The sequence below is a fragment of the Varroa jacobsoni genome, unplaced genomic scaffold, assembly GCF_002532875.2.
Source record: "Varroa jacobsoni isolate VJ856 unplaced genomic scaffold, vjacob_1.0 scaffold_689, whole genome shotgun sequence".
Lineage (NCBI taxonomy): Eukaryota > Metazoa > Arthropoda > Arachnida > Mesostigmata > Varroidae > Varroa > Varroa jacobsoni.
The window spans coordinates 121,415-147,811 of record NW_019213591.1 but is presented as its reverse complement, the minus strand read 5'-3'; the positions used below and the strand labels follow the sequence as shown (position 1 = coordinate 147,811).

At 41.8% G+C, this 26,397-nt stretch overlaps 1 protein-coding gene and 2 long non-coding RNA genes across 3 annotated transcripts in view; 2 read left to right on the top strand and 1 right to left on the bottom strand.

Annotated features, from left to right (window-relative positions):
• Nucleotides 1-7,502: 7,502 nt before the first annotated feature.
• Nucleotides 7,503-26,397, top strand: part of LOC111262666 (1-phosphatidylinositol 4,5-bisphosphate phosphodiesterase beta-4) — a 139,988-nt gene continuing 121,093 nt past the window's right edge. Inside the window, exon 1 of the mRNA XM_022837079.2 lies at nucleotides 7,503-7,628. Coding sequence (XP_022692814.2) covers nucleotides 7,545-7,628 — 84 coding nt within the window. The 5' untranslated portion in view covers nucleotides 7,503-7,544. The remainder of the gene's footprint in view (nucleotides 7,629-26,397) is intronic.
• LOC147753164 (uncharacterized) lies at nucleotides 8,329-12,966 on the bottom strand. The gene is made up of 2 exons (XR_015312014.1): nucleotides 9,373-12,966; nucleotides 8,329-8,978 (listed from the first exon to the last, which is right to left on the bottom strand). It is a non-coding gene; the product is annotated as an uncharacterized LOC147753164 (long non-coding RNA).
• Nucleotides 20,028-23,553, top strand: LOC147753163 (uncharacterized). The gene is made up of 2 exons (XR_015312019.1): nucleotides 20,028-22,574; nucleotides 23,323-23,553. It is a non-coding gene; the product is annotated as an uncharacterized LOC147753163 (long non-coding RNA).

Genomic DNA, 26,397 nt, shown 5'->3' with positions numbered 1-26,397 from the left:
CTACTGCCAGGACTGAGCTCACTGCTAACCAGGCACAAGATTAGTGCCACAAGCGAGAAATCTTAAATGTGACCCCTACATCTAAGCTAGGTATTGGGATCTTCCTTTTCATGCGGTATTAAATAGAAACCAAAAAATAAGGCAGATTCTTCATGTAAACGGTGCAAATCTATCCTTCTTCACTTTCTCAACATGAACCCCTTTCTTGCTATAGGATTGAAAATATTCTGTAAAGCAACTCTTGGCGAGCATAGCTTAACGATAGCAAATCGTCAAACGATGCTGACCGTGTTGGCATATATATATATATATATATATATATATATAGCATGTCATTTATTAATAAACTCTCTTTATTGGATGTCCTTATCTCTCTTTGATTCTCGTTTATCGTCTTCTCCGTTAAATCGGATCGGCCGATTTAATTTCAAATGAAACACCATCGTCTCAATGACCCGTTGAGTCCGTTGATTCGTCACCCTATAAAGTGAAAGTATTCTATTAATTATCGTTATCCATGAACACTCAAATCGTTGAGACAAATGAAGCTTTTCGAACTACAAAATGTTCACAAGGTTTTATTTAAGACATAAAACATGAGGGCATTAATTGGAATGTTTCTATCGCCACCGGATATACGAATAGATATACACGATAATATACGAATACGCACAGACCAGAGGGTGGAGTCACGCTATCATATGATTATAGGAAGAACCTTATCTAATCCTAATACTGCCGAGTGCTAACGGAAGGACTTAATTGACCTTATAAAGCTACCGATATTTAAATACCCCACTGCCGCATAAATCACTTGAAGTAGTGCTAAGTTCGAGCGCTAATGCCATATTAGTCTGGCTAAGAATATTTTACGCCCCTGCAAAGCGAGACAAGCAAAAAATTGCATTGCATTTAAATTTTCCGCTAGCTGAATTATAGGCCAGTTTTTTCGAGCTTTTAGCCTGAGGGGGCATGAGCAAACGTTGCAACGTGTTCCATTAATCGTATCGCTTATAGAGGCCGATGCATCGAGCGCGTCAATGGTGCAGTATTGAAGGGCAATGCAATCCTACAAGCCAGAGCCATAAACTCGTATCAAAAGGCCCTCTTGACTATTTCGTCGCCGCTTGCTTATCATTGTCAGTGTTACCAGTTGTCATGTCTACGCAATACCGTTGCTTAAAAGTCAGTGAACAACGTTAGGGCCATTCAACTCAAACCTCCCATACGTTTTTTCGGTAATGTAGGAACAAAACGTGCCTGAACGAAACCAAAACACCTCCTTTGAGATTTATTCTAAAGTGCTCCTCTTTCACAATGGTGAGATTTCTCTTGTCCACTAACAGTTAGGGTACACTGTACACAATGTTAATGACGCAAGAACAAGGCACATTCTTTCATACATGTTTTGTCAATGCTAAACACGGTCTGGGTATACATTATTTGTATGACAGTCACCATTATACGGCTGTGATTGCCGACATTTATCTTTAGCAACACCGACTTCAATTGTTTCGCGTTACAAGCAGTGATACTTTTGCGTAAGAAACAAACGTTTTTCTCGTAACACAGCGGAAAACATGAACGTCAACAATAAAAATGCTTACGTTGCGTGGAATAGACTGTATTTACTCATTAATTACTATCTCTTTTATGTATTCCTGTAATCCCTTAATAGTCCGATATCAGGTAGATATGGCTAGTATATGAAATAATAGGGTCGCCGGTTGAAATAGCTCTGATATTCAGGGCTTCAACACCCACCCACATAATTGTACCAACACTACGTAAATGTCATTTGCACATTTGATAGATATGATTTCAGCTTCTCAGTCGCTAATTTGCAAGAATTAGAATCGCAGTATAAAAGTATACAAGTTCTAGGTTTTACTTACGACTGGTAAATTCGCATCTTGCAGCCGAAAGTCAGCCCTATCCCGTGTGATCAAATGATTATTTACGCTATATTCATACGAGAAATCTGCAAGTTAAATTACAAGCAACTACGTGTTTTTATGGTAGTATATCAGTAAACGGATCTTCGTTTTACTGGCTTTCCAAGGAGCATGAGCTTCTTCCGCCGATAACCTCGACTCTGTTCAGCTTAGTTTCGTTAGTAGATGTGCTTATATATTTGTGCCTGTATACCCGGTCACTATAATCCCTTATGCTTCGGCCAGAAGTCCGTGTGATGCGAGAAAGTAGAGCGGGATCTATACGTAATAGACTAGGTCACAAGGCTGAAGTGTTCAAGGAGAGAAGGTGAATAGGCAAGGTTGTACAGAATTCTACGGAGGGAGGTAACGAGTAAAACACTGGGATTCAGTTATGCGGCGGCGAGATTAAGTCCAATGCCGGAGGTTACGAGGCAACAGGTTCACAGGACAATGACAGCAGTAGTGCCACTGGCCAACTCGAGCTTTGTTGGCCTGGGTAACTGGGCAAAACCAGGAGCAGAAGCAAGAGTGGCAATAAGAAAACCATGCACAAAAATACCAACAGCCGTAAATAGCAGCGGAGCCTAGACACAACAAAATGAAGTGGCCTAAAATCGTTTTAGTTGTGGTATACCGGTGTGCAAAGACATGCGGCCCTTTCGAGATCGAAACGAACGATATAGAAAATTAAAATGAAAGTGCGGTCATCCTCAACAAGAACCACCATCATCATCATCCCCATCTGTGCTCAGGCGCTGATTGACGAAGTCGAGGCAACAGCGCGTAGGATCCGCTAAATTTACACGGTCGTGATAGAAGCGTGATCGATTCTGGCGAGAAGTCTGCAAACCCATTGACTGCTTGCTGATTAAGCTACCAGTCAACAGCCACCTCGAGGGACGGGACAAGCTGCAGTTACAGCATATACAGCGTTGTATAGAGTGAGTGTATGTATGTGCTTTTAATTAAAAGATGTAGGTGTTCCCGAAGTTGCTGCTGCCGCCTGTCGTTTTATTTTGCAGCGATCATTATTGCCTTTGTTAAGGCGTTATTTGGATTGTTGCCCGAATTCTATAAGCACGCCACCTAGATACATCTTTGCCGCACTGGATTTAATTATGTTTTTAAACGTTAGCTGCATGGGTGTTGCGTATGTGTGAACAATTCCATTCTTTAAAAAGGCGACTTAGTCCTTTATCCTCCGATCGTATAGGCCTCTGCTCCCTTTTGTTCTTTCACACGAAGGCTCATTATTCACAACTCCATTAGAGATTTTTAACGACAAACCGCGGTCGTTCAAAACGTCGATCGTAGGAGGCCTACTGGCCTGTAAAAGGACAATGAATGGTGGGTTGAAATGGGGAACGATACTCTAGCAGGGACAAGATCAGCACAAGATTGAAGGGAGAGCGGCTAGCCTATCTCCGGAGGTTGGCAGCCACATCAAGACGTTGTCTATAACCATGATAGAAAAATGCGCACCAACGACCGTTTGGAGTGGCTGTGTGACCGGAGGGTCAGGCCAAGTAAGTAAATGCTCGCGTTATGAGGTAGAAAGACTAGTGACCTCATTGTGTGGGGATGAAGCTACTTCTAAGTACCGGTTGTGAAATATAATCGTGATGCGGCGCTGTACGAGCAGAAGGGTTACCGCGTTCAACCCCACCAGATTGCTTGTAACTCCCGTGGGGAACCGAACTCGTAATTGATATGATATAAAAACCATCATTGGGTGTGAAACAGTATTGGAGCACGGCCATAGACCTAAATATGTAAAAGTATACGCACTTGACATTCGTTACCGTATTGGTCTAAGGAAAAAAAGGAGTATCATTAAACAACGCTGCCGGCACCTTATTATAGCCATGGCTTTTATGTCGTATTACACTCGGGTAGCACTGATTATTTATTCAATTCCTATCATTAAGAAAATGGTTGGTTGCGTCAAGTGTGAGTTAACATATTAATACTATCATACAATTAATAATATCACAATATTCTGCACGTCTCGAGTAAAGAAGTCCGTTGCGAAATTGGAAACATCTTGGGTCTCCTAGTTAGCCTTGGGTTAATATTGGCCCTGTTTATAGTTTTGTTCTAGATCAACAATGGCCGTAATTCTGTATATTATAATTATGATCCTTCCTGTCAATATAATAATAGTAATAAGGGCATTGACTTGTCCAGTTGTTTGCAATCGAATTATGGACCGTTTATACGTTCATTGTATAATTGAGATACTGAATCCCTCTACTGTCCTGCCTAATTGTCTAGCAGATAGTAGAAATAATGAGTAATGCCTTCGGTTGAATCAAGTTCAACCGTCGGAGCTAAACCCCATGTTCGACTCACATAAAACAGGCTATAAAAATATTGCTCGAACTTCTGTAAAAAAGAAATAATGGTTTTTACTCTTATGCTATTCTTAGCTTGATGGCAAACAAGAGCGAAAAGTTCCCAAACTTTTTGTGCGCGTGAACGTACGCTGGTGACGGTGGTGATGCAGCGCATTGATTATTATTATTATCAGTGTTTTCTGTTTATAATTATCCATCTTTTGTTAACAGAAATTTGGAAATTCTTCCGCTATAGCGTATACTTTCTATCGTATGACAAGTGACGTGTATTTGACCGGCTATTGTATTATCGAGAACGGGATCGTAGGATGTCCAAGACCGGCTCTAACTTATTTATGCCATTAGACGCATGGTAACAATAAAGGACAATTAGAACTTAATATCGTAAAACGTTTCCATCTACCCTATCCCAGCCATTCTGCAAAACTAAACTAGAGTGACGTTAGCTAAGTTCCGACATGAAAATTTGCGTTTTTACTGCATGCGCTCATAAGTTTACAAATTACCATGCTCATACGTAATAATAACCACTGCTAACCGAGCGGCTGACGACGGCCCTTTCTATACGCCTTTGTTGCTTAAATCAGTTAGCTTCTTAATTCCTATCTTTCTTTAGCCAAAAATCCGACCAAGTAGTCGAGATTTAGACTAATTTGTGACTCAGAAAGTGTTTTCGATGGCAGTATTTATTTTTGACTTTGACGACAGAATTTATCTTTGGTGACATATCTTTGGTTTTGCAATATTTGTTTTAAAAATCGAAAACACAATCAGCCGGCTATCGATAAAAACACACTCGTCTAATACACTAGCTTAACCAATAAAACTACAATAATATATATTATATAGTTTAATTAATATGGGCTATATAATAGTATAATAGTTGTACGCCATATACGTAAAGATTTTCTGTGTACAATGTTTTTTTTTCTGCTTTCTACCCTCTTCTTACACGTTGCTGCATTCCCATAAAGTATCAACTTAAACCACGCAGTAACTATAAGAATTTTTGTCTTTTTTTTTTTTGGAAATTGCGGTGAACAACAAGCAAACATTTCACCCTTTCTATTAGCCTTTAACAGCAAAGAGCTGGAAAAAGTAGAAGCGACATAAGAGCCATAGCGAGTTTTGACGGTCTTGACAGGATAATTCACAGTTACTTGCGTACAAATTGAAACTTTTATTGAAGCATACGTAAAAGTGGGGCACTTTCGATTGCAGGTATGCTAGTTCTACTCGTCAAAATTGGCTCGCCTGCTTTAGACGCCAATATGCCTGTACTGTACATGACTAACCGGATTAATCATGTGACTGCCAGTTCTCGCAAGACGATGCAACATGGCCAGGAAAAAATCATTTGTTATTTCTCAGGAAGATGTCTTTTGTATTAGTGAAAACTCTACCAATGGTTAGTGAGATCGAGCAGGGACTTCCGGACCTATTCATTCAGCTTATTGCTCGTTTGCTACTATCTCGCAGCGCTGTTTATACTGCGAGAAAGTAGTTTGACCGATTTCGTTGTTTCATGCATAAAAAAGGCCACAACGTTTGGGCAGAGAAGAATCGTTTTCTTTCGCTATTCGTACTTTTCTACTTTCGTCCACCCTTTTGCAAGAACGATTCTAGGTCACACGACGTGTTGACCAAAAGCAAGCGCACCGACGGTCCATTCATCCGTAGGCGTGCGCTTTTCAGATGTACGTTGCCAGATAGAGGGCAACTTGGGATGTACACAGATAAAGCTACATAGATATGGTCAAAAAGGCGAGAACAGCATTAATTACCACAACCGTACATAGACGCGCATACGCAGCAAAAAATAGCAAGAGACAGGAAATTCTGGCAGACGTTGGTGTACAGACATACGTTCACCGGCACATCAGCTAGCATAGCCTTTGCGACACTGAAAGAGGGAACGGCAAAGGGCAATTTTGCAGCAGGATTTGAGCATCAAAGGATGAAAAGAGATTGGTTTGATAAGCGAAAATTTTTGCCAGAGAGAGAGAGAGAGAGAGAAGGGCAAAGTAAGGACAGGGTAAGCGGACGCGCAACCTTTTACCGAGAAAGTAGATAGATCGGTGGCGATATTATTGTAGTAGGGGTAGATAGTTTACGACGTACACTTTGATACATCTACGTTGTACGAAATAAAAGCTAATGGTCGGTTAAGGTTGTTACTTTAAAAGGTTGTTACTGTTTAAAGGAACTGATCATTCGTTCTTTTATAGGACTAATCTAACTCTTAGTCTTTTTTCGTTTAGTTTCCTTTAGTATCTTGTATAATTGATTGAATATCCTGTCATAATTTTTTAGACACACTACGAACTGTACCCAACAAGTGGCTTGGTTTTTTCTTGTTCTTTCAGGTCTTACCGGTGACTTACGTGTAACTTATGAGTCGCTTGGTATAGAGCGACCAATAGGCATGAAGGTCGGCTGAGGACCCTGCCGACTAGCTTTACTGGTAGCAGGCGTCTAGTGTCTAAGTTCGAAGAGCTGAATCAAAAAAGTAACAAACTTGTCGTCATTCAACAACAACATCAACTCTCTTACCTTCACGAATCGATCGAAGACTCTCGGCAATATTATGCATTGTTTCGCATGCAACTGCTATTCCAATCGACGCCACAATACGAGACACGCGCTGATCTCGTCTACAAAGTTTACGTCATCTTCAGTTCCGTCTTTATGAAGAACTGTTGAGATTGATTCCCTCATTCTCGCTGCACAGGAGCGTACTCTAATATGCCGATGTCTTTTTGCTGACTAAAGTCATTATCCATTGTCATTGCATCCATTGTCGATCGGGTGACGCAGTGAAGCTTTGCCGAAGTTGACCTCTCCCCTGCGGGACCGGATCAGTATCGACTGAGACCCAGAACGCACGGCAACAGCTCAAAGAGCTGGCCCAGGCCGGCGAAGCTGGTCTGCAGTAGAGGTCTGCAGAACCAGCCGCCGCGGTATTGATGGGGCAGTGGACGAGGCTCATCGATGATCGAAGAGGGCGCTATTAACAAGCGCCCACTGCTCGAGGTGCAGCACCTCTTGTTCCTCGACGTCGACCTCGCGCTTCGACGTCAGGTGGGAAGTCGAAAAGAGGCGTTCAGCGTAAAACGGCGATTTGAAACCGCCGTTAATTACCATTTGGCACCGAGCTAACCCAGCTAAGGCGTGGCTGTTGTGCTTCGCTTACGTGGCGCTTACAGCATTGGCGAGGCAGAAAAACAACATCAACAACTACAACTACAAGATGACAAAAGCGTACGAATTCAACTGGAGGAGGGTCGTTCCAGACGCGCTCTTGCAAGGCTGTGTCTTCGATCGATGGGAAGAGGTAAGTAACTGTTGGCATGTCAACGTTGTCTCTCACTTTGTCCTAATATTCGATAGCATCATGGAATACAATAGGCATACGACGCGTGTAGTCATGACAGCAACCATAAATTACGGTATTGGCCAAATATAGAAAAAGTTTTTAAAGAAAAAAACTAATACACGGATTTAAATAACGTAGTGTGTTAATTCCTTTCACTTTTAATATATGTGAGTAAAGAAAATGCTATGTCATAAAATGCCTTTCAAAAAAGTCGCCATTTTTTTTTTTACATAGTTTTGAATGGAGACAGAAATATATCGATTTGTACTCAGCGAATCAGATTTACTATCTTAACCTTAGCTTAAGTTTTGCTAGTGCTTATAGGCTCAGCTATGTTATATATAAACCAGCCGGTGTTTGTTTGAGACCTGTAAATTCATGCGGAACTAACTATGGATGTGGTATTATTTATGGTTATGATTGTAATCGATACCTTTAAGGTTTTCGTTAAGTCCTTCACACATGCCTAGAGCAAATGTAGTTAGTCTATATTCTAGTGGCTACAATCTTCATGCTGCCTTTCTATCTGATGTTTGACCAAAAAAAGTGTGGTCTGAACGCATTCACTGGCAGCAGCGGTACGTCTACTAAGCGTATGTCTTTATCCGCGCTTCGTTAGTGCTGTCAGTTGCTTCGTTTTCCGATTTCTGCAGATGTCTTCGCACCCTGCGCCCCTTTGGTCTTCCGTACCGCTAAATCTTCATTTCACTGTGCCTGACGTTACACAACGCGGCTTAGTACGTACATGCCGGTAGAAGTACTACTACGACGACTACTATCCGAGTTGGACGAGATATGTGGGGTCTTCTTTGTCACGTGGCCTTCCTTATTCATCGGCGCTAACGACACTGCCGCCTTCACCGAAATAACTGTCTTCCTGCTTTCTTCATCCTTGCTTAATATCTCGCTCCATTTTCTTGTACATCGTCTGCTTACTAGCGCGAGATAAGTATGTTTGTCCACAACCTTTTTTCTACCTTGTCTCCTGCTGCGGACGTCCGTTATTTTGTATGCAACGTATAAAGAGTGCGTATGCATATCTGGAATGACTCCATGTGGCGCATACATCACAGTTCAGCTTCGGGCGCTGTCGTTGTTGCTAATATTATGGTAGTTATCGGTATACGCGTCATCTCGGTAACCCATTGTTGCGAAAATTTGGAGGTTAGCCGCATCTGTAGCTGTAACTAGACCCGGCCGTTATTATTATTATGTATTAAAGAGTTTGGATGCTATGATTGTCTCCTCTGCGTTTCCTGTAGATTGTTTTCTCTGGCAACCTCGATCTCCCCCTGGGCATCAACACACCTGCGGAGAAGGATAAGATTAGCCGTTATAGTTATATCGTACCAAACAGGGCCTAAAACGTCAGATAGGTCAAAGTACAATAGGTGGCATAAGGTTTAGAGGCGACAAACAAATATGCAAAACGTATCATTTAGTTGTGATCGAAACTCACAATTATTCTAGATTCATTTAATAGATGTATATACAAGTTGAATGTCCTATACTTAAATAACGCTTTGTGGCGTTCAATACGACATTGCCACTTGATTTTCTTTCATTGTTTTACTGCAGTTCGCTTCCTTTTATACCCTCCAGTACCACTATGTACATTACTAGTACAAAGTTACTAGCAGCAAAACGCCTAGCATTTGCATTATTATTGGTTGGAGCAAAAATGAATTCTTGCTTCTTTTACCAGTAGCAACAGCCGTGGCAGAGGCGATGGTAATAGTCGGAAATCACTCCCAAACCTTGTTTCATTGCCTTGCCTTTTCCCTCAGGATTCGCCAGTCCTGCTTGAGGGCTCATTAACTTCCAGTATCTTCATTTTACTTTAAGTTCCCCCTCTCTATCCACTCCTCTAATGCTCGTTTCGTCATTATGCTGTTGGTATAGACATCTGTAAGCATATGGCCAACCTTCACTAGACGTACCTATTTTTCTAAACTTATTCCTTATACCACTTAGGCGATTCTCCTTTTCCAGTATGCCCAGTTCTTCTGGATCAAAGCTGAGGTTTCGTGTCGCCACATGCGCTAACTGCTTGATTTTCCATTTGAAAAAAAAGAGACGGACGTAAGCTTCGCTGCCCCCTACCCCGGATTTGCTCAGATCGTAAAAGGTTAGCCGTATCCACAGCACCAGCGACGTTTCCTTTTGACTTTCTTTGTTGTTCCCTCTGTTATCGGATAGTTACCAACTTTGGCTTTTGTCAACGTACCTGAACAGCCAAGTCGGGTTCTGTCTTGACGAGAGTATAAAAAAGGGCAAGAAATACGAGACTTCCACAAAGGCTAAAGAAAAATTAACACAAGGACGTAATACTACTGCTAAGTATGCTGGCATTAAACGGTTAAGGCCAGGCAGAGATAGACAATCAGTGGCCACTGCCCTCTAAACCCGCATAATCCGCGTTTTGCCTTCACCAATCGCTCCTCCCATGTAATTCGTTCGATTTAGCTTTTTTAGCCTTATAGTCCAGCATTCGGCATCAGTTATCTGTTTTTTTTTTCTTAATTTTTCAAAAAGCCAGTGGCGAGCGTTTTTCAAAAAAGAGTAAGGTGGATCGGCATATGGGTGATAAATTGCAAAGAGGAGCAAATCTCACAGGAGATTTCTTACGAAGTGCGCGTAACCGGTTGAGTCTATAGAGCAGCTCTGTCTTGCCTTACGTTACTTTCCGTTGTCCTGCTAATAGCCTGCGAATAGTCAAACGACGCCTGTCTGGAGCAGAGTACTTCCTAAAGCAAGACCCTCCAGTTCCACAAAAGACCATTGGTAACACAGAAAAGAAAAAACAACGAATAACCACTGCAGTTCTATGAAAGTCAGTATAAGAGAAAAGAGAAGAAAGAGGACAGACGCCAACACTGCCTAACAATTACGTTGTCTAGTACAGAATACATTGTACAGTAAGTAAATGGGTACGGCAAGAGGATCAAGTCACTCGATGTCACAGAAGACTGAATGCCTTAAGGCTAGTCTAGCCTATAAGAAGAGCGAACAACTGTGTTTAGCTAGAACTAAGGAAACTGGCAAGCGATAGAAGCGAAGGCGGGAAAGAAATGTCCATCCATACGTAGGGAACGAAAACAGCACGTGACAGACCAAAATGGACCCTGACGGAAACTGCTAGAATAGGAGCTTGAGTGCAAGAAGATTTCCATGAGCAGCAGAAATACGGTGGCGACTGAACGGACGGTACATCGGCCAACGTTGGACAGTTCAAATCTTTAGTTTACCAAAAGCAGCCAGGAAACGATGTTAGAGAAAAAATCATGTATATATAGGTAAAGGGACTTGGTGAATAAGATTTTGATGGGGTTTCTAGGTCGGGGTCTACCTGGGGCCTGTCCATCCAATAGTTGCAAGTAAACTGGGTTCGGAAAACGCTGATGCTCAACGTACTTATTTTCATCTAATAGTGATGCTCAGCTGCTGCAAAGCCTGTGGTCGCCATCGGACTTCAGCAAAGGATTGAGCTAAACTTGGCTGAAAATGGATGGGCTGGCAGTGATAGGGAGAGCGAAAAGGACGAAAGACGCCATACGGTGGTTCCCGTATTCCACGCCTACACTAAGATAATCCATTTTGCAATAGGAACTAGAAGCTGAATCTTGTTCCTTTGGCGTTCATCTTCTTGAAAAGCTGACTCAAACACCTATGAAACAACAGGCAGAAAAGAAAAAGCCTGATTGGATGGTAGCTTAACCAGTGAACGTTCAGAATATTTGGCGGTAGCCGATTCTGTTTTTCCCCTTTCCACTTTTCCCTTTCTTGCTTTCGCTCACGCCGCTTCCAGGGCGCGGTGATTCTGTTGCAGGGGAAGCGCAGACGATAGACGGCTACAGTCAGAACAGCAAAACAACAAAGTAAAGCCTGAAAACAAGAGGAAGTGAGACTCAAGACAAGACACAAAAGGGGCAGTAAATAGAGAGAAGCTTGTTGGGCTGTTGGGCTTTTAGTCGGTGGCAAGCGGAAACGAGAAACTCTGTTCCCGGTTTCAGCATCTTTTCAATGTTGCTCTAGCTGTGAGAGGCAACCCGACTTGTCAGACTTCAAGACGCTCTTAAACAGACTCAGCAAAAGCTTCTTTTCTATATCATTGCTGCTGCTGCTGCTGCTGCTGTTCTTACGGTAGCCATGTAATCTTGTAAGAATGAGTAGGATGACAGGACAAACTTGGCGCTATGGTAACCGGGGATGACTGGCATCTGACTTGTCGTTGGTCTTATCGATTGCATGCAGGCAAAAGCTTACCCATTCTATAGAAATAATCTTGCCAGCGACAGAAACTGGGGGAAATTGCGCAAGGCTTTATTTACTTGCCGTGCTTGTAGCCAGACAGGAGTGGTTGTACTGTACGTCATCTGCTATGGTCAAGGAACAACAGAGAGAAAGAACGAAAGTGGGGAACCTTGCACTTTGTATTTGCAACGACGCCTAGTTCTAACCCGACGGCAGTGCAATGTAGTATCGCTGTATATTTACCAGCTAGAAGATAAACCGTTCGGTGTACTTGCCCGTGCAGTGCCTACTTTCCGACTTCTTGGCTTTTTCGTCTGGTCAGAAAAAGGAGGTTATTAAACTAGGACAGATCGCTGCTACGGTCACGACAACACCCTCGTTCAATTGTCTTATGAAACTCGGCATCTGTGGCTGAACAAGAGAAAAGCTGGAGCCCATGATCTTCAATGTCTAGAAAGTCTGCCTCGAAAGAAACATGTGAAGCGAGCAGGAATTAGACCAGCGACATCTCGGTGCTAATGCAGAGTTAATATGGCATAATGGCCACTGAATGTAGAGCCATAAATGTTTTTGTGCTGCTCTATGCCATGTTTCGGGAAGGTGCGTATGAAGGAGGACATAATGAAACATATCTGTACTGTTTGAAATGTACATATGAAAAAAATAAAGTCGGACTAGACGGTAACAATTTTTAGCTTAGTAATCGTTAGGACGGCATCGTATAAACATCGTATTGCGATGTTAAGAGCGATTGTTAGGAGCTAACAAGTAAGTCCATAGAGATAAAAATCGGTAAAAATTATTATAAATATATATATATATATATATATAATATAAAAAAATATAAATAAAAAAAATAATAACAGTGGCAAGCGAGACCAACGATTTTCACCGAATTGATGTTTACGAATTTACCTCATTCAAGAATAGATACTAACAATGCAAATGTTAAAACTTCTCTGGATATACATATATATACAGATATATATATATATATACACACATTTTTCTTGTAGAAAGGTACTCAAACATAATAACCTGGTAAGAATACCACATGAATCTTAACGCATATGTACACCTTGCGGAACTGGCTTCGTGGCTCTCTTCGTGGTCATTTGAAGTAACGACTTGAGTGGCAAACCATTTTTGCTTGGCACGCGCCATGCGATCATGCTACTCAAGTACGGTCCAGCTTGGGTAGCGTATATTCGTTGGTACATGTTAGCTAGAAGAAGAGTGGTTGAAATAGAAGAGAATAACTACACGAGGAGCAGCAGCGGAAACAACAACACTAAGAACCCGCTTTAGTTGGTTGTTAAACTCCTTATAATAACGTAGTTTTCGTCTGCTATCTTTCGAAACCTGGACTTTAGTATCACAGCGTAAACATTCTGAAGCGACGTTCAGACACCCACCGATTCTCCTATCCAATTATATAGTGGTATCTATTATCGCAGTGAAAACGGTAAATGATTTGCTAATTATTACGAGCAGTGTTACGCACATGGCTGTTCGATTTGTGGAGGGTCTTATTCCTGACGACTTCATTGACAGACTCCTGGCTAATAGAACGATCTTTGACTAAACGGCGAAAGCGAGTGATTAAACGTTACTATTATTATACATTATACCGTTAGCTATCATGAAACGACTACTGGCAAAGCTGTAAACGAGACAATCTTTGGATGTTAAGCCTTGTTAGCTTGGCGCAAATAGTGTGCAAAAGTAAACGTCGACATGGGAATTTTGCAGGATGATTGGCCGATCTACAGATTAGAGAAATTCTCGTTAGGAGTTGAGATTCGTTCGTTACATCATCGTCTATATGGAAACGTGGTGAACTCTTGTGCTTTTCATGTTTCGTGATGATAAAGTTAGGGAAGTTGCCCTGCATCAACCTCGGGCCTCACTCGAGCAGAGTGCGAGGAAGTATTGCTATGGATTAGGATCTCTTGCCGCACCTAATAATATAGGTACGCACGCATAGACACACATATATATATAAAATGTTGTTACAAGCGAATCCACCTGACTTTGAAACTGGACAACATTTTGGAGTACGCGCCACTAGCAGCCGAATTTGACTGGCAAATACTCAGTGTGAACTGGTTGAGTTTAGACGGAAAAACATCTTTTAGTTTCAAAAATAAAAACTGAATAATCATGTTATTGTTCTCTCAAAGTTCCTAAAAACTGGGAAAATTCATCGAAGATTGCATCGAAGATCCTGCTCCTTACGTAATGAAGACATTACGTAAGGAACGGAAGCGCAGTACGTGAATGGTGCAGAAAATTTCTAGAGCGAAACTTGGAGTTGGAAAGTTGAGCATATTTCGGACAATTCAAGAGGCTTTTTACCAAAGCAAAGCTTAAATCCTGAGGGTTTTGTAGGCCAAAAAACTAACATTCATGAGAGAATTATAATCCAAGCACTGACAATATGGAAACTGAATGAAAGTAAATCCTTAGCGAATTGACTCCAAGCCCGTTGGAACTGTGTGTGATGTAGTTCATGTACAAATTTGGATTTGGGTGGAACTTTAATTAACAAAAAACTCGCCTAAGGTAGCCACGGACAGTATCGCCCTGGAAAGAAATCGAGTCCGGTGGCACGTCGAATAACTTCGAATGTAATATTTGCAATGGACTGCAGGGGCATGTCCTGTACTGTCAGATACCCGCCAAAAATAAAACAATGAATGCAGCCCGTTACTTCGTGTGCCCGAGAGACTCATAGACCGTTGGCACGGCAACCGGACGCACGTAGTCTGATTACTTGATGACATCGTAAAACTTTATCGTCATGCCTTAATTACTTCTTAGCTTAAGCAATGGAATATCTAACCTTTGACTCGTTCATTGTCCCGATCTATGTCTACGTGATTATAGAGATGCTTGAAGAACACAACTAGTTCGCACGCCACCTTACTATCCATTTATTCGAAATTCGATTGTTCGAAAAGGCATAGATAATGAAATTACATATGGGAATGGTGGGTATATGGGTCTCTAGAAGCCACCTGAGCAATGAGACAAATGTCTAAAAAATTAAAACAAGTGACCATAACTTAAAACACAAGAATATTAGGGTACGGAGAGGTAAAAAACAAATATCTCCGTCTGTGAGAGGAAATATGCTACCAATATCCCAGCAGTACCGAAAGGACACTTGCATGTATACTACGGTTTTCATTATAGGATACAGTAATCTAATGTTGGAAATTGTGAGGCAATGTAGGCACCGGAGGGTCGATCAGGAAAAATAATTTTTGATAAATGAAGTTTTAATAATGACAACATAATCTTTCTTTCGGCTGAATTGGATTTTTGTATTCTAAAACAAAATGTGTGATGAAAAGGTAAAGCACAAAAAGTAGGTTTGCTCATGAAAGATTAGAACGAAAAGAGGACACTGAGCCATACGCATTGATCAGCAAGATATGGGCTATCATTTTTTCAAAAGCCTCATTTAAGTGCTTAACGAGTTCGGTCAATTTCAGAGCTCAAAGACCGACATGCTCCAGTAGGTATGCACATCGAAAATTAAAAAAATATTTTTTCAGAATTCATAATGGCCGATAGTATCATTGATGAAGTGGCGCGCCCAATTTAACCGCGTTACTCGCAATAGAGACATGCCCGGGCGTTCGGATACTTTGCGTGGCGAAGGAGCGTAACATTATGTAGGTACTAATCGTATACGTCAGAAACGTCGGAAACGTGAACAATCGATAAGGTTTGCGAAACTTCAAATGTCCATACCACGTCACACCGTATGTGGCGTCTTCTTTTGTTGAATTGATTTAATGGAAGCAGGCCAGCTCGTGCATCTTGTTGCAGACGGGTAGGCAAAATATTACACACTTGCATCCAAGCCACACATCTAGAACAGATGCTCGTCCGGACAGCTATTGCTGACCCCCTACGACATCTTTTTCCGGTTTTGCTTATTCTTATCCTAACCCAAAAATCAACACGCCCCCACACCGCTGGGTCTATCCAGGGTATCTTTTACGGTGTATTTCTTCTGCCCGTTCAGTCGCATACGGCGATAAAATAAAAGGCATGTTTGTGAAGATGAACCGCGCGTAACGTTGGAGACCGCTACAGAATCCGGTGACGGGCGTATACCAGAGTCACCCGCCTATGGTGCGAATACCCGTGCTGATGGCTTCCAGTCTCACTGTTCTATGTTTCTGTCTCACTTTTCTATAACCTCGCTCTTTTCTTCACCCTCACGCACCGTTACTGGCTGGCTGATGCGGCACATCTCAGATATTCATAGCACACTGGTACCATGCTAACAGGTCGGCTGTCCCTCGACTCTTTGAGAAAGCCTCGTCCGGCTGTACATACGAAGAAGGTCCTGGAATAAAATGAGCGTTGCCTGTGAGATGTAACCGAAGGCGCACCGAACAGGAAGCTCACTCCACTACCGCTGCCCCTAGCCGAAAACCACTGCGAAGCACTTGGTTATCACGCCACATTGGTCCTCAAGTAAGAAAGAGCAGTTGGTTGCGTTGCGATGCTTCGTTTTTTTGTCCGTTGATTCGTTTAGTCCCACACCCCATTGTGCCTGCTTTGGGCTCCTATGGCCGTTCGTCTAGCGTCAGTGATGGCATTGGATTAGATCATTCCTAGGGCAGAGTAGGCTGCCCTATCCGATTCGTTGTGGAACAAGCCTAGCTTTCATCTCCATCCTCTCAGAAACGATGCAATAGCAGAAACAGTAGGCGTAAACTAGTACCATTACTGGTAATCGTAGGGAGACTAGTGTCACGATAGCCGGTCGTTTCTGACTTGCCCGGCCGCCCATACGCGACCTGCTTCCAGCATCGCAGGCTATTCACTCGCTCAGCGACCGTGAGTGGTACCCCCGCTACCTTCCCCTAGCACCGTGGAGTGTGGTGTGGTAGCTACACCGCAAAGGACAAGCGTTAGACAATAGGTGTCTAATCGGTATGTCGTTTCACTCTGGTCGATCTGTCTGTTGGTCGGTTGCGCTCCAGCGTCTAATCATAGAGGTCAAAGGTCTGTGGTGAAGGAACCCGAACGAGCAGTTACTCATAAACAATGAAATCAGCAAAACGAAGAAAGAGAAAATAAGACATGGGGTTGCTAGTTCACGAAGAAAGGTACAGTGGAAACTCTGTGCAAGTTCAACTGAAGCCTACAAAAGAAGTGAACAATAGATCGACCGAACGTGGGATCGAGTGCATGCTAATACCATATGAACGGTATATGAGATAGTAACAAACGGTTTGCTAGCTCGGTTGTAGTGTTTGCAGCTGATGAGAAACTTGGACAAAGTCACAGTGGAGGGGGCTTTGGACTGAAGAAAAGATAGAAGACGAGATGATGGATGTATTAATTACATCAAGTATGGGGAGCGTTGCAGAGTTACAGGCAATCGCTGACTGACACCTCTCGGTTATGGTTAGGTATCAATGAGCCTAGCGGTCTTCTTCGCCGACGCTTCTTCCTCGAAGCCGGTGCTTAAAATGTGTTTTGACTCTTTTGCAGTATACAATAAAACATCTATTGAAGCTACTACTAAGACGTTAGAAACTTATTAAAAGCTGGCTCGGATCATTGCGGTGCGAAAAAAAAAAAAACAATAAAAATTGTCGATAAAAAACCAGTAGCTATTAAGCATCTTTACTGAGGCTGAAATACCATTTCTTCTAATCTAGATTGCAGTCAAAGGGAAAGTATAAAAAAATCTTTTAGAGCCTGTATCAATTCCACAACATGGAAAATCCAGAAAGATCTCTCTGGGTTCCTCCACTATACAGGACATTATTACGAATCTCATATGGCCTCAGTTTCCTGTGCCCAGTTGTTACAATTGTTGCTGCGGCTGGTGCTGTTGGTACCGCAAAATGAAGCCCATTGTTAATCTTGCCACCTTTGCCCTCCCTCTATGCCCGCTGGTCGGGTAATATAATTATGTCCTAGATATAACGCGTAGACTGTCCATGCAATATAGCTGTGTGCGAAGTTGTCCGAAGTCTTCCGACGAATTTATCTAAATGTGTTTGACTCGTATATTTACTCCCGCTGTTTCTTTGACTCCTTTGATGAGTAGGTGATGCTGCCTCTCTACCTCTAGGCAATTATACTAACCTTGTTCCATATCACACGTCTTCCTCTTAGAGCTTACCTTTTGGTGCAACTAGCACGCTCTATGTTACATAGCGTTCGCGTTACCATAATGCCGTAGGCGGTCTTCGTCGACCCAACGGGACGATGTAGGAGCACGCTGCTCGTCGCCAGCTTGATTATCGACTGAGTGCATGGTCGAGTTCTGCGACAAAAGGAGAATTTCCCTTGGAGACATTGCTGTCCGATGGCCCCTTTTGCTTTCATTTCCATCTTCACTGAATGAAGAGTGCAACCGTGAAAGGCTATCATATTTTCTACGACGTTTAATTTAGATGAATAGATCCTTGTGTTTTTCGTATAGGAAAAAAAAATTTCACCAGACGATATTGATCGCAACAAAGCTGCTCTATTGTGTCATAAATGAACCCGCTGCAATACCGAAGTATGACTAAATGCGCACTCACAGTTGAGCTAGACTGAGATGAAATTAAGGTGCTTCCCGTCGCCTGGACTCATTAGGAACTACGAAAGCTAAAACGTGCCGAGCAATTTATGAATTTATTATCGAACGTTTCTCATCTCCTCCATATTTGACGTGTTCGACGGATCGGTGTAAAAATATAAAAAGATGCAGAGCCGTCAAATTGAGCTGGTAGCGAGTAGGCGTTCTAATCAATCTAGCACGACGACGAAAGCGGCGCGATATGTTGGTGTCCTGTTTGTCGGATAAAGACAATATAGATATATAGCGGAAATGGTGGATCGCTTGAGCTGAACGTAACTAGCACAGAACGATCTGAGTAGTTGTTAACGTTTAGGCTTTGTTTGAAGGCACTGTTGCATGCTTGCGTTTAGACGACTTCAGCGTAGGGAAAACAGATTTGTCAGCGACACCTAGTGACTAAGCCACTTGATATGGGGAAAAAGTTTGTGATTTTTATTAGAGCAGACAGAGTTTACCATTTGTAGACGAACAGTGATCTCTCATTATTCAACAACGAGCTTCGTTGACACAAGATACGAAGCATGTAATGGATTGACCGCCGAGGACGATTTGGGCTGGATTGGAGGGGTATCAATGATCAGAAGTCTTGTATAGATAACAATGGGAGATAATGTTGATTAACAATATAGAGGAGTATATTCGCTTGCTAGGAATTATAGTCGGCCTCCGAAAGCTACGTATACATACACAACGCTAGCCGCTTCGTGGATTTATTGCATATGAATAGCGGAACGATTCATTAGCGACTATAACTTATGATCGGCCAAAATAGAGTAGTAGGTAATTCCATGGAATAATCAGAATTCAACTTATATATCCTAACTTGAAACAGTGAAGGCTTCTTGTGCACCGATCTGGTACGACCTATTGGACTCACATAAATTACATCACGGAGACTCAAAGACAACTATCACCTCTGAAAACATAAACCAACGTATCGTATTGTTAAGTACGCCAGCTGAGATTTTCGGAACACTCATCTTAGAGTTGCAATGACTACGTCGCGCATGTTCAGCTTCTCCGTCTCAAAAAAAAGCAAGCGAGAGCTTTAGTTAACTAACTTTGCTTCATAAACAATAACGTATGTATTTCAGAATTGGGTATCTACTTGGGATTTATCTATTTCAGCCAATAATAGCATCGACAAGTACTGAACGAGGGCCTAATTGGGAGTCAATAGCAGGCAAAGATACCTTTAAAGCGGCTTAGACGGGCAATGCAATTGAAATAACAATTTACAACGTCTATCGTTCGAATCCGTTTTTTTAGCCTTACGAGGCGACTCACCCGGCCTTATATGGCGAGCTTCTATATTGATTATCTGTGCGGTGCTGTGGATCCAACACGCGTATGGTTACTCATCATTCACTCTGATAACTCCATTGTAGCCTGGTGTAATGGCACTTAAAGCCGAGAAGCCGATCACATTAGTCATGACCTATTTTGCCGCCGCCAAGATCAGGTCGAATCTCGACGAATCTCAGTGAGACAGGTTCAGTAGAAATTTCGGCAGTGTAGTGTGATAATTATGGTCAATAAATGCTTTGGCCCTCTAGCAGAAGCGAGACCTCATTTGCGTCGTTCACGCACTTCCCAGAGATCACGATGATCTCTGAGCATCCACTGAATCGTCGACGTCTAACGAACCTTGTGGTTTGGCGAACAGTTCTGAAATTGTCGAGATACGATGGAACAGAAATCGTCATTTTCTGCGGGAGCCGATATGTTGTCTCTGGTCGTTAGCAATGACTGGCGCTGCAGCTTCTACTGCTGCAATGACGGTATCTTTTTAGAGAGCGCTAGAAAGTAGAAAGCGATAGGCAAAGAGCAACGCCACCAAGCTTGTTAGGCAAAGAGGTTCGTTTGCTCACCGTCGGGGCGAAATGAAATCTTGCCCGTCCCTTGGCCGATGGCCCGAAAAAATGCTTTTAAGGTGCAACAGTACAGTCGAAAGCGTCGAAACCTTCGTGCCATTATCGTAGCCTTTCAAATAGGAGTCAAATGCTTAAAGGTTGGGGTACAGAACAGCGCCGGAACGCTTGAAGCGCTTCGGGTGACAGCTTCCGAATTGAATAGTTAAGTAGCGTACACAAATAAATATGGTAAGTTCCCAAAAAACGGCTCTGTCTAATACACGAGAATAACCTTACATATAGACCGTCTAAGTAGGTCCAACAATAGGTCATTTAGTAAGTATGTATTAGTAAAAACAAAATAATTATTCATTAGAAAATGTAGTCAACTACGTCATACACGGATACTAGAGCGAATCGTAATTGTCACGAGAGGATCACACAGTCTATTAGTTAGACAGGCAGATTCAGTCGTCACTACGTAATCGGAGCCCCAACAGCCGGCCAGACGTCAACTGTTTTTAATAAAATGGGCATTTCACCGGTTACGTAATCTATTTAAAATATAGTTTTGAACACGAATAGCCCACGTCTATAGCGCCAACTCTTATTTCCCTTCGTAAACTGCACCATGGAAGCAGCAGTAGTGAACAGGGCCAGTCTATAGTCGGCAAGCTAATTGTAACGAAATATGACAGTACCAATGACCAGAATATGTTATATATAGCTTTTCGGGCGGGTTCAGCTGACCCAACGGAAGTCAGACCGAAAGCAGCGCCTCGTCCTTCGAGAAATGCAGAGCCCGCGCAATTTTTTGAACAGAACGCAAGTGGTCACGTTAGGCGAGCGAAGCCAGTTTACTCTGGCTGACGGCAGCTAGACCGTGAAGAAGAGCTGGGATCACATCGTCACTATACGCTTAACAGAAATAACGGTTGTAAGAGAAATAGCTTCTGGTTGGCTAGTGGTTGTGCTGAATCGGGAAGTGGTTCCGGTGAAGTGTTCTTGAGCACCATTGCGAGGAATATTGTAATGAGGTCACTTTCGAAATTGGCTTTCAAGAAACATTCGTCTTCAAATCCGATACATGGGAAGTGTAGCGAAGAAGCAGGACATCACTGATCACCCGTTGTTTAGCTAAAACAAAAAATATAATTATTTAGTATTTTTGATCTTATGATTTTTGATTGATACATCGTTCGATCGTAGTGCGGCCGTCCTCAGTGCTTTTTTGCACGCTTCTTTAGACACAGCAGCATGCTCCTTGGGGCCCTTAATCCTGTTTTCAATTTACAAAGAGATCTAACTAACTAGTGACAGAAAAGAGCACCAAGACAGAACAGCTCCAGCCACTGTAGACCAGTAAAGATGGCCGTCAGAAATCTTTTACCATATTGAGATAGATTCACAGCAGTAACTGGGAGTACTTTGTTTAATCCCATGAAATATTACGATTCTTGTATTCATTCAGTCGTTCTTAGTCAAAGGGGATTGACCCGTCCAGTAGTGAGTATGTCTTCTTCTGTTCTCGGAGTCCACGACGCTTCCTTTAGGAAATGCCGTTGAAACAATTCTAGTCTAACACAGGCAGCAGTCTCTCTCCAAGTCTCACAGGTCTCCTACCTCTGTGTTATAGCGTTTCTCGTGCGAAAGAGCGCAACATAATAGTCCCAATTCGATAGTTTAAGTCTTAAAAGAGCAAGAATTTTATGGACCAGCCGTCTCCTAACAGCAATACCAGATGTACCGGACGGAAAGAAGAAAGAGCTCGAGCTTTTCAACGCTGCTGCATGGCAGAAGGTTTATTAAGAGATGACAAAACGTGCCAAGGAACTCTATCAGCTTTACGAAGTAGAGGGAGCTATTAAAACGAAAAGCCATGTCAAGACCTTTATATTGGCGCAGATGAAGCGGCTTACTGATCTTGCATAAGGTTGTTAATTTGGCCTCATTCGTTGGTGTGAACCTTCTGAGAAGACGCGGCAATGCGAGCCGAACAGCTTTTGCAAAGAGTAAAAAGTAAACTAAAAGCCAAATCAACATCCAGTGAGCAGAAAAAATGAACATCAGTCGGTGCAAGGTCAAAAACCCGTCAAAGGGTTCTTCTGTCTTGCCCACGAAATAACGGGGTCAAAAATTGGCTTTGAGCTCTATTTGAGAGCTTCTTTAAGCGAATCCTTGATAAACGTAAGTCAGAATGTTATAGAGATAGTAAAATTCGATATCTCTTTTCAATATTCTTCTTCTGTATACATTTTATCTTCTATCTATATATCTGTTAAAGCTATATTTCGGCGTGAAAAATGCCAAGAAAAAAGAAAAGTAACACCTAATAATAATAATAATAATAATATATATATAATAATACCTAATAATAATAATCGTAATATTTTTTACATGGAAGTCTCTTTAGGGGGTTATCCATAGAAAGCTCTTAATGAGCTAAATCGGAGTGCAATGCACGCTCATATTACTAATTTTCAGTTGTTGAGTTGGAAAAAGGCTAGGACTTTTCGACTTTTTAATCAATAGATTTCGACGAGCTAAACAAAAATTCAATATATATACCTTAAATTTAGCGTGCATATACGTCCCGTCAATAGCAGCGACCACTAAAAAGTCTGCTAGTCACATTGTGGAATTGTGCCAAAAGTTAGCGTATGATGAATCAGACAAATTTAGAAATGGATGAACTTTCTAGTAAATATAAACGAAGTAATTATCGTTATAGTTTACGTGAAGTCGGACGTAATACCATTCAATTGAATTAATCCGACCGGTAACGGGCAAAGCCTCGTAATCTTTTAGCATATTGTCGACGATTTTAACTATTGATAGGCGTCACTTGCATACAAACGCTCTCCAAAATGCAGCTAAGCAACCAAAACCTATGATATGATGAACATAATTGAGAACCCATTTTTGGATATTTTAGGGACTGATAGTGAAGAAAGCCATAAAGACAAGCTCGCCTGGGTCAAAAAGGCGTACGTCGGTTTTGAGATCGGTTGCAAGCGGACGCTATTATGATCGTAGATGCATGCTTGCTATATACAGTTATGCTCTTGTGGCCGGAAGAATCAGTGATTGTATTATAAAAAATTAAAAAAAAAAAACACAAAAATCTTATGAAGGTGTAAATAAACGAAAAAGGATTGACACGTTGTGTGGGTCGCATTCATTTTATATCGTTACGAATTTTCTGCTGAGGAAAGTACACAGGTTGACCCAACAGATGGCAAAAAAAAAAAAAAAAGTCTAGCCTTAGTAAACAAGTTGACCAGTTGTGAATCGTCGGGTCAGCCAATGTTTTCAAAATGGCTGCAATGCGTGAACGTTTTTTTCCTTACTCGTCCAAAATTTTCAACAAGCGAGATACGATCCTTCGCACCCTGGTAAAAGCTATCTTCAACGTATCGTTTAGTGACAACTTACCGCACCGGAAAAAATTCGTTTAAAAAAAAACACCTTCGAATAAATTCGATTCTATCTAAATGATAAAAATGTATATTAGCCTTTGAAAGATATATTCCAGAAAGAACATTTTCGTCAGGTGTGATTAGTACCATTTATAACAGATATAATTTGGCCTGATCTCCTTAATACGTAGCGTTACGTTGAGTTCTTTGTGGAAGGTTCTACGATTATACATATTATTGGGATATTTAGGCATCTTCAATTTAGCTATTGTCTCTGCCCAATCAATCAGGACGCCACGATCGTGAGCAATTTAATAGGAACTCATTTACTACAGTTTTGCTTGCCTTTATTCCCTAGAGTTTTATATCAGATGCGGCTTTAAATATTTGATTTGAGAAAACGAAGAAAAGATAAATAAATAGGGACCAAAGGCTACGAAGCCGCTGACCGGCAACGTTATAAGGAACTAACAAGATTCGTTGTGGCTACTCATCAATATTATTGAATAGTTATTATCTAAATGTATAGAAATATGTATATTATTCTTGTTGGTAACAGATTATAGGCTTGGGTCGGTGACCTTCGCAAAACAGATTGAAGACATCATATAATAAGAACTAAGACTAACTAGCTTCTCTTTAGCTCGCATGTTGTTTGTATCGTACAGAAGAGATAACGCTTAATCATCTGAGCTCGCAAATGGGTTGTCGTCGTGTTCCTCTTTGCGGATGTTGGTACCTTAGAGACAACTCGGTTGAATTGTACGGCGCATTGGCTCACTACCTAAAACTAGTTAAGTTCAAATCTTAGCAGTATCAAGTCGGCCGTAACTTTCAATTAGCTAACTTATCGGTTTCATCGTGTTGATATAATAAGAGTTTTCCGATCAGTATTTGCCATCAAAGACTTTACGATCAAACTGCTGTTTTTCACCCTACTTTACAATGATTGGTATAGTTTGTGCAGCGTGTTAATTTAGGGCGTATAGGTCTGTTAAACACTGTTTTAAGCATGTAGAGACCTATGGCTTGAAATGGTGAGTCAGTCGACAGTGGGGATATTTAATCGACGCTCTCTAATGAGCTAAGAGGTAAACGGATTGCCAGGTGGGCGTGTGTAAGCTAATAAAAAGTTTCAATAAGTATTTCGTTGATTCAATGTTCTAATACGTGTGTGCATCCAGGCCAGACTAGGCCAGTGTAGCCTCGGGCAGAAACACCAACCACCATAGCAGCAGCAGCATTATTATTTGTTCTACTTCGAAGGGGTGGTCCAAATGGAGCGCGAAAGGTCAGCGACGACGGATTTAGCTTCCATTCTGAGCACAGCGCAAGCTAGCAGACGAGAACGGGCGCTTGAGGAATGGTCGGTTGGAACATAAGACGGAAGTCTGAGTAAACCCTGCTTTCTCGTCTCTTTCCGATTGCTTTTATTCGGTACGACGGTACGTGGCACGACAATGCCCAACTCAATTAGCTGATAGGAGAACAAAGGGTGCGTGGAAACGAACCAACGGATTCGGGTATTAGAAGAGGTCAGTAGGGAAGGCAGCAGCCGCTTCGGTAGTCCTTGCCTCTGCAGTTGTTGCACGAAGCAACGTTGAGAAAGCCAAGGACAGACGTCCTCTTCGACAGTTCGAGAATGTTTGAGGGAATAAGCTAGTGATTCGAGTCGAAGTTGCGAAAGGCGTGGATCTGAAGAAAAGCTATATATAACAGACAGAAGTATCATTCTGTAAACGAGAAAGTCATACACATCCACACATCCGGGAGCATTAAATCAGACAGCTGGAGCAAAACAACGTTGAGAACATACTAAATATTGAGCAAGAGTGCTCTTATTCAAATGAAATCAACGCGATGGTTAGCTAGCCATTCATGTCTCATATGGATTAAGCATATAGAGCAGGGGTTTAAATCCTATATATGTATAAAGACTATCGACCGGACGGTCGGGTAATGTAAAATGGCATTTTGAATAGGGCAGTGCAAGTGCCTATATGAACGTATCTGTGCCAGTACATACACAAGTAGCGCACTTCAGAACTGGTCCTGTAATCTATTGGTCAGCTGTCAACACATGTCAGACCCTGACCCTTTATCGATCGAGAAATCTCTTCGTAGGGTATGCACTGGCAATCCATTCCACTGCATGCAATATTCTACAGCACATTACCAAATGGGTTTTTATAAAAGGCTAGAGAAAGAGATGCGTTCTCAAAGTGTAAAAGATGCGATTTCCATATATCCGTTCACTGTGGACACACGAACTCACCGTGAATAATAAATTTACAAAAAAATTATATAAAGTAAGGTTTATTACGTTAGACATGGTTTTGAGATAACCAGTAATCTGGTATTTGACAAATGCTCCTGTTTGGTGCACTCACTTAAACTATTTCTATTTTTCGTTGACTTTTATTAAAAATAAAAGTGTGGCTCCATTCAATACGATGTGAATGGCATAATATCTGTGTTTACGATAGGAATAAAAAGCCACAATAATTAGATCTGGTTTTGTTTATTTCCTTTTGAATATTTAATGTCCAATTGGGGTTGTTTGATCTCGCGTTAACGGGACGAAATTACTC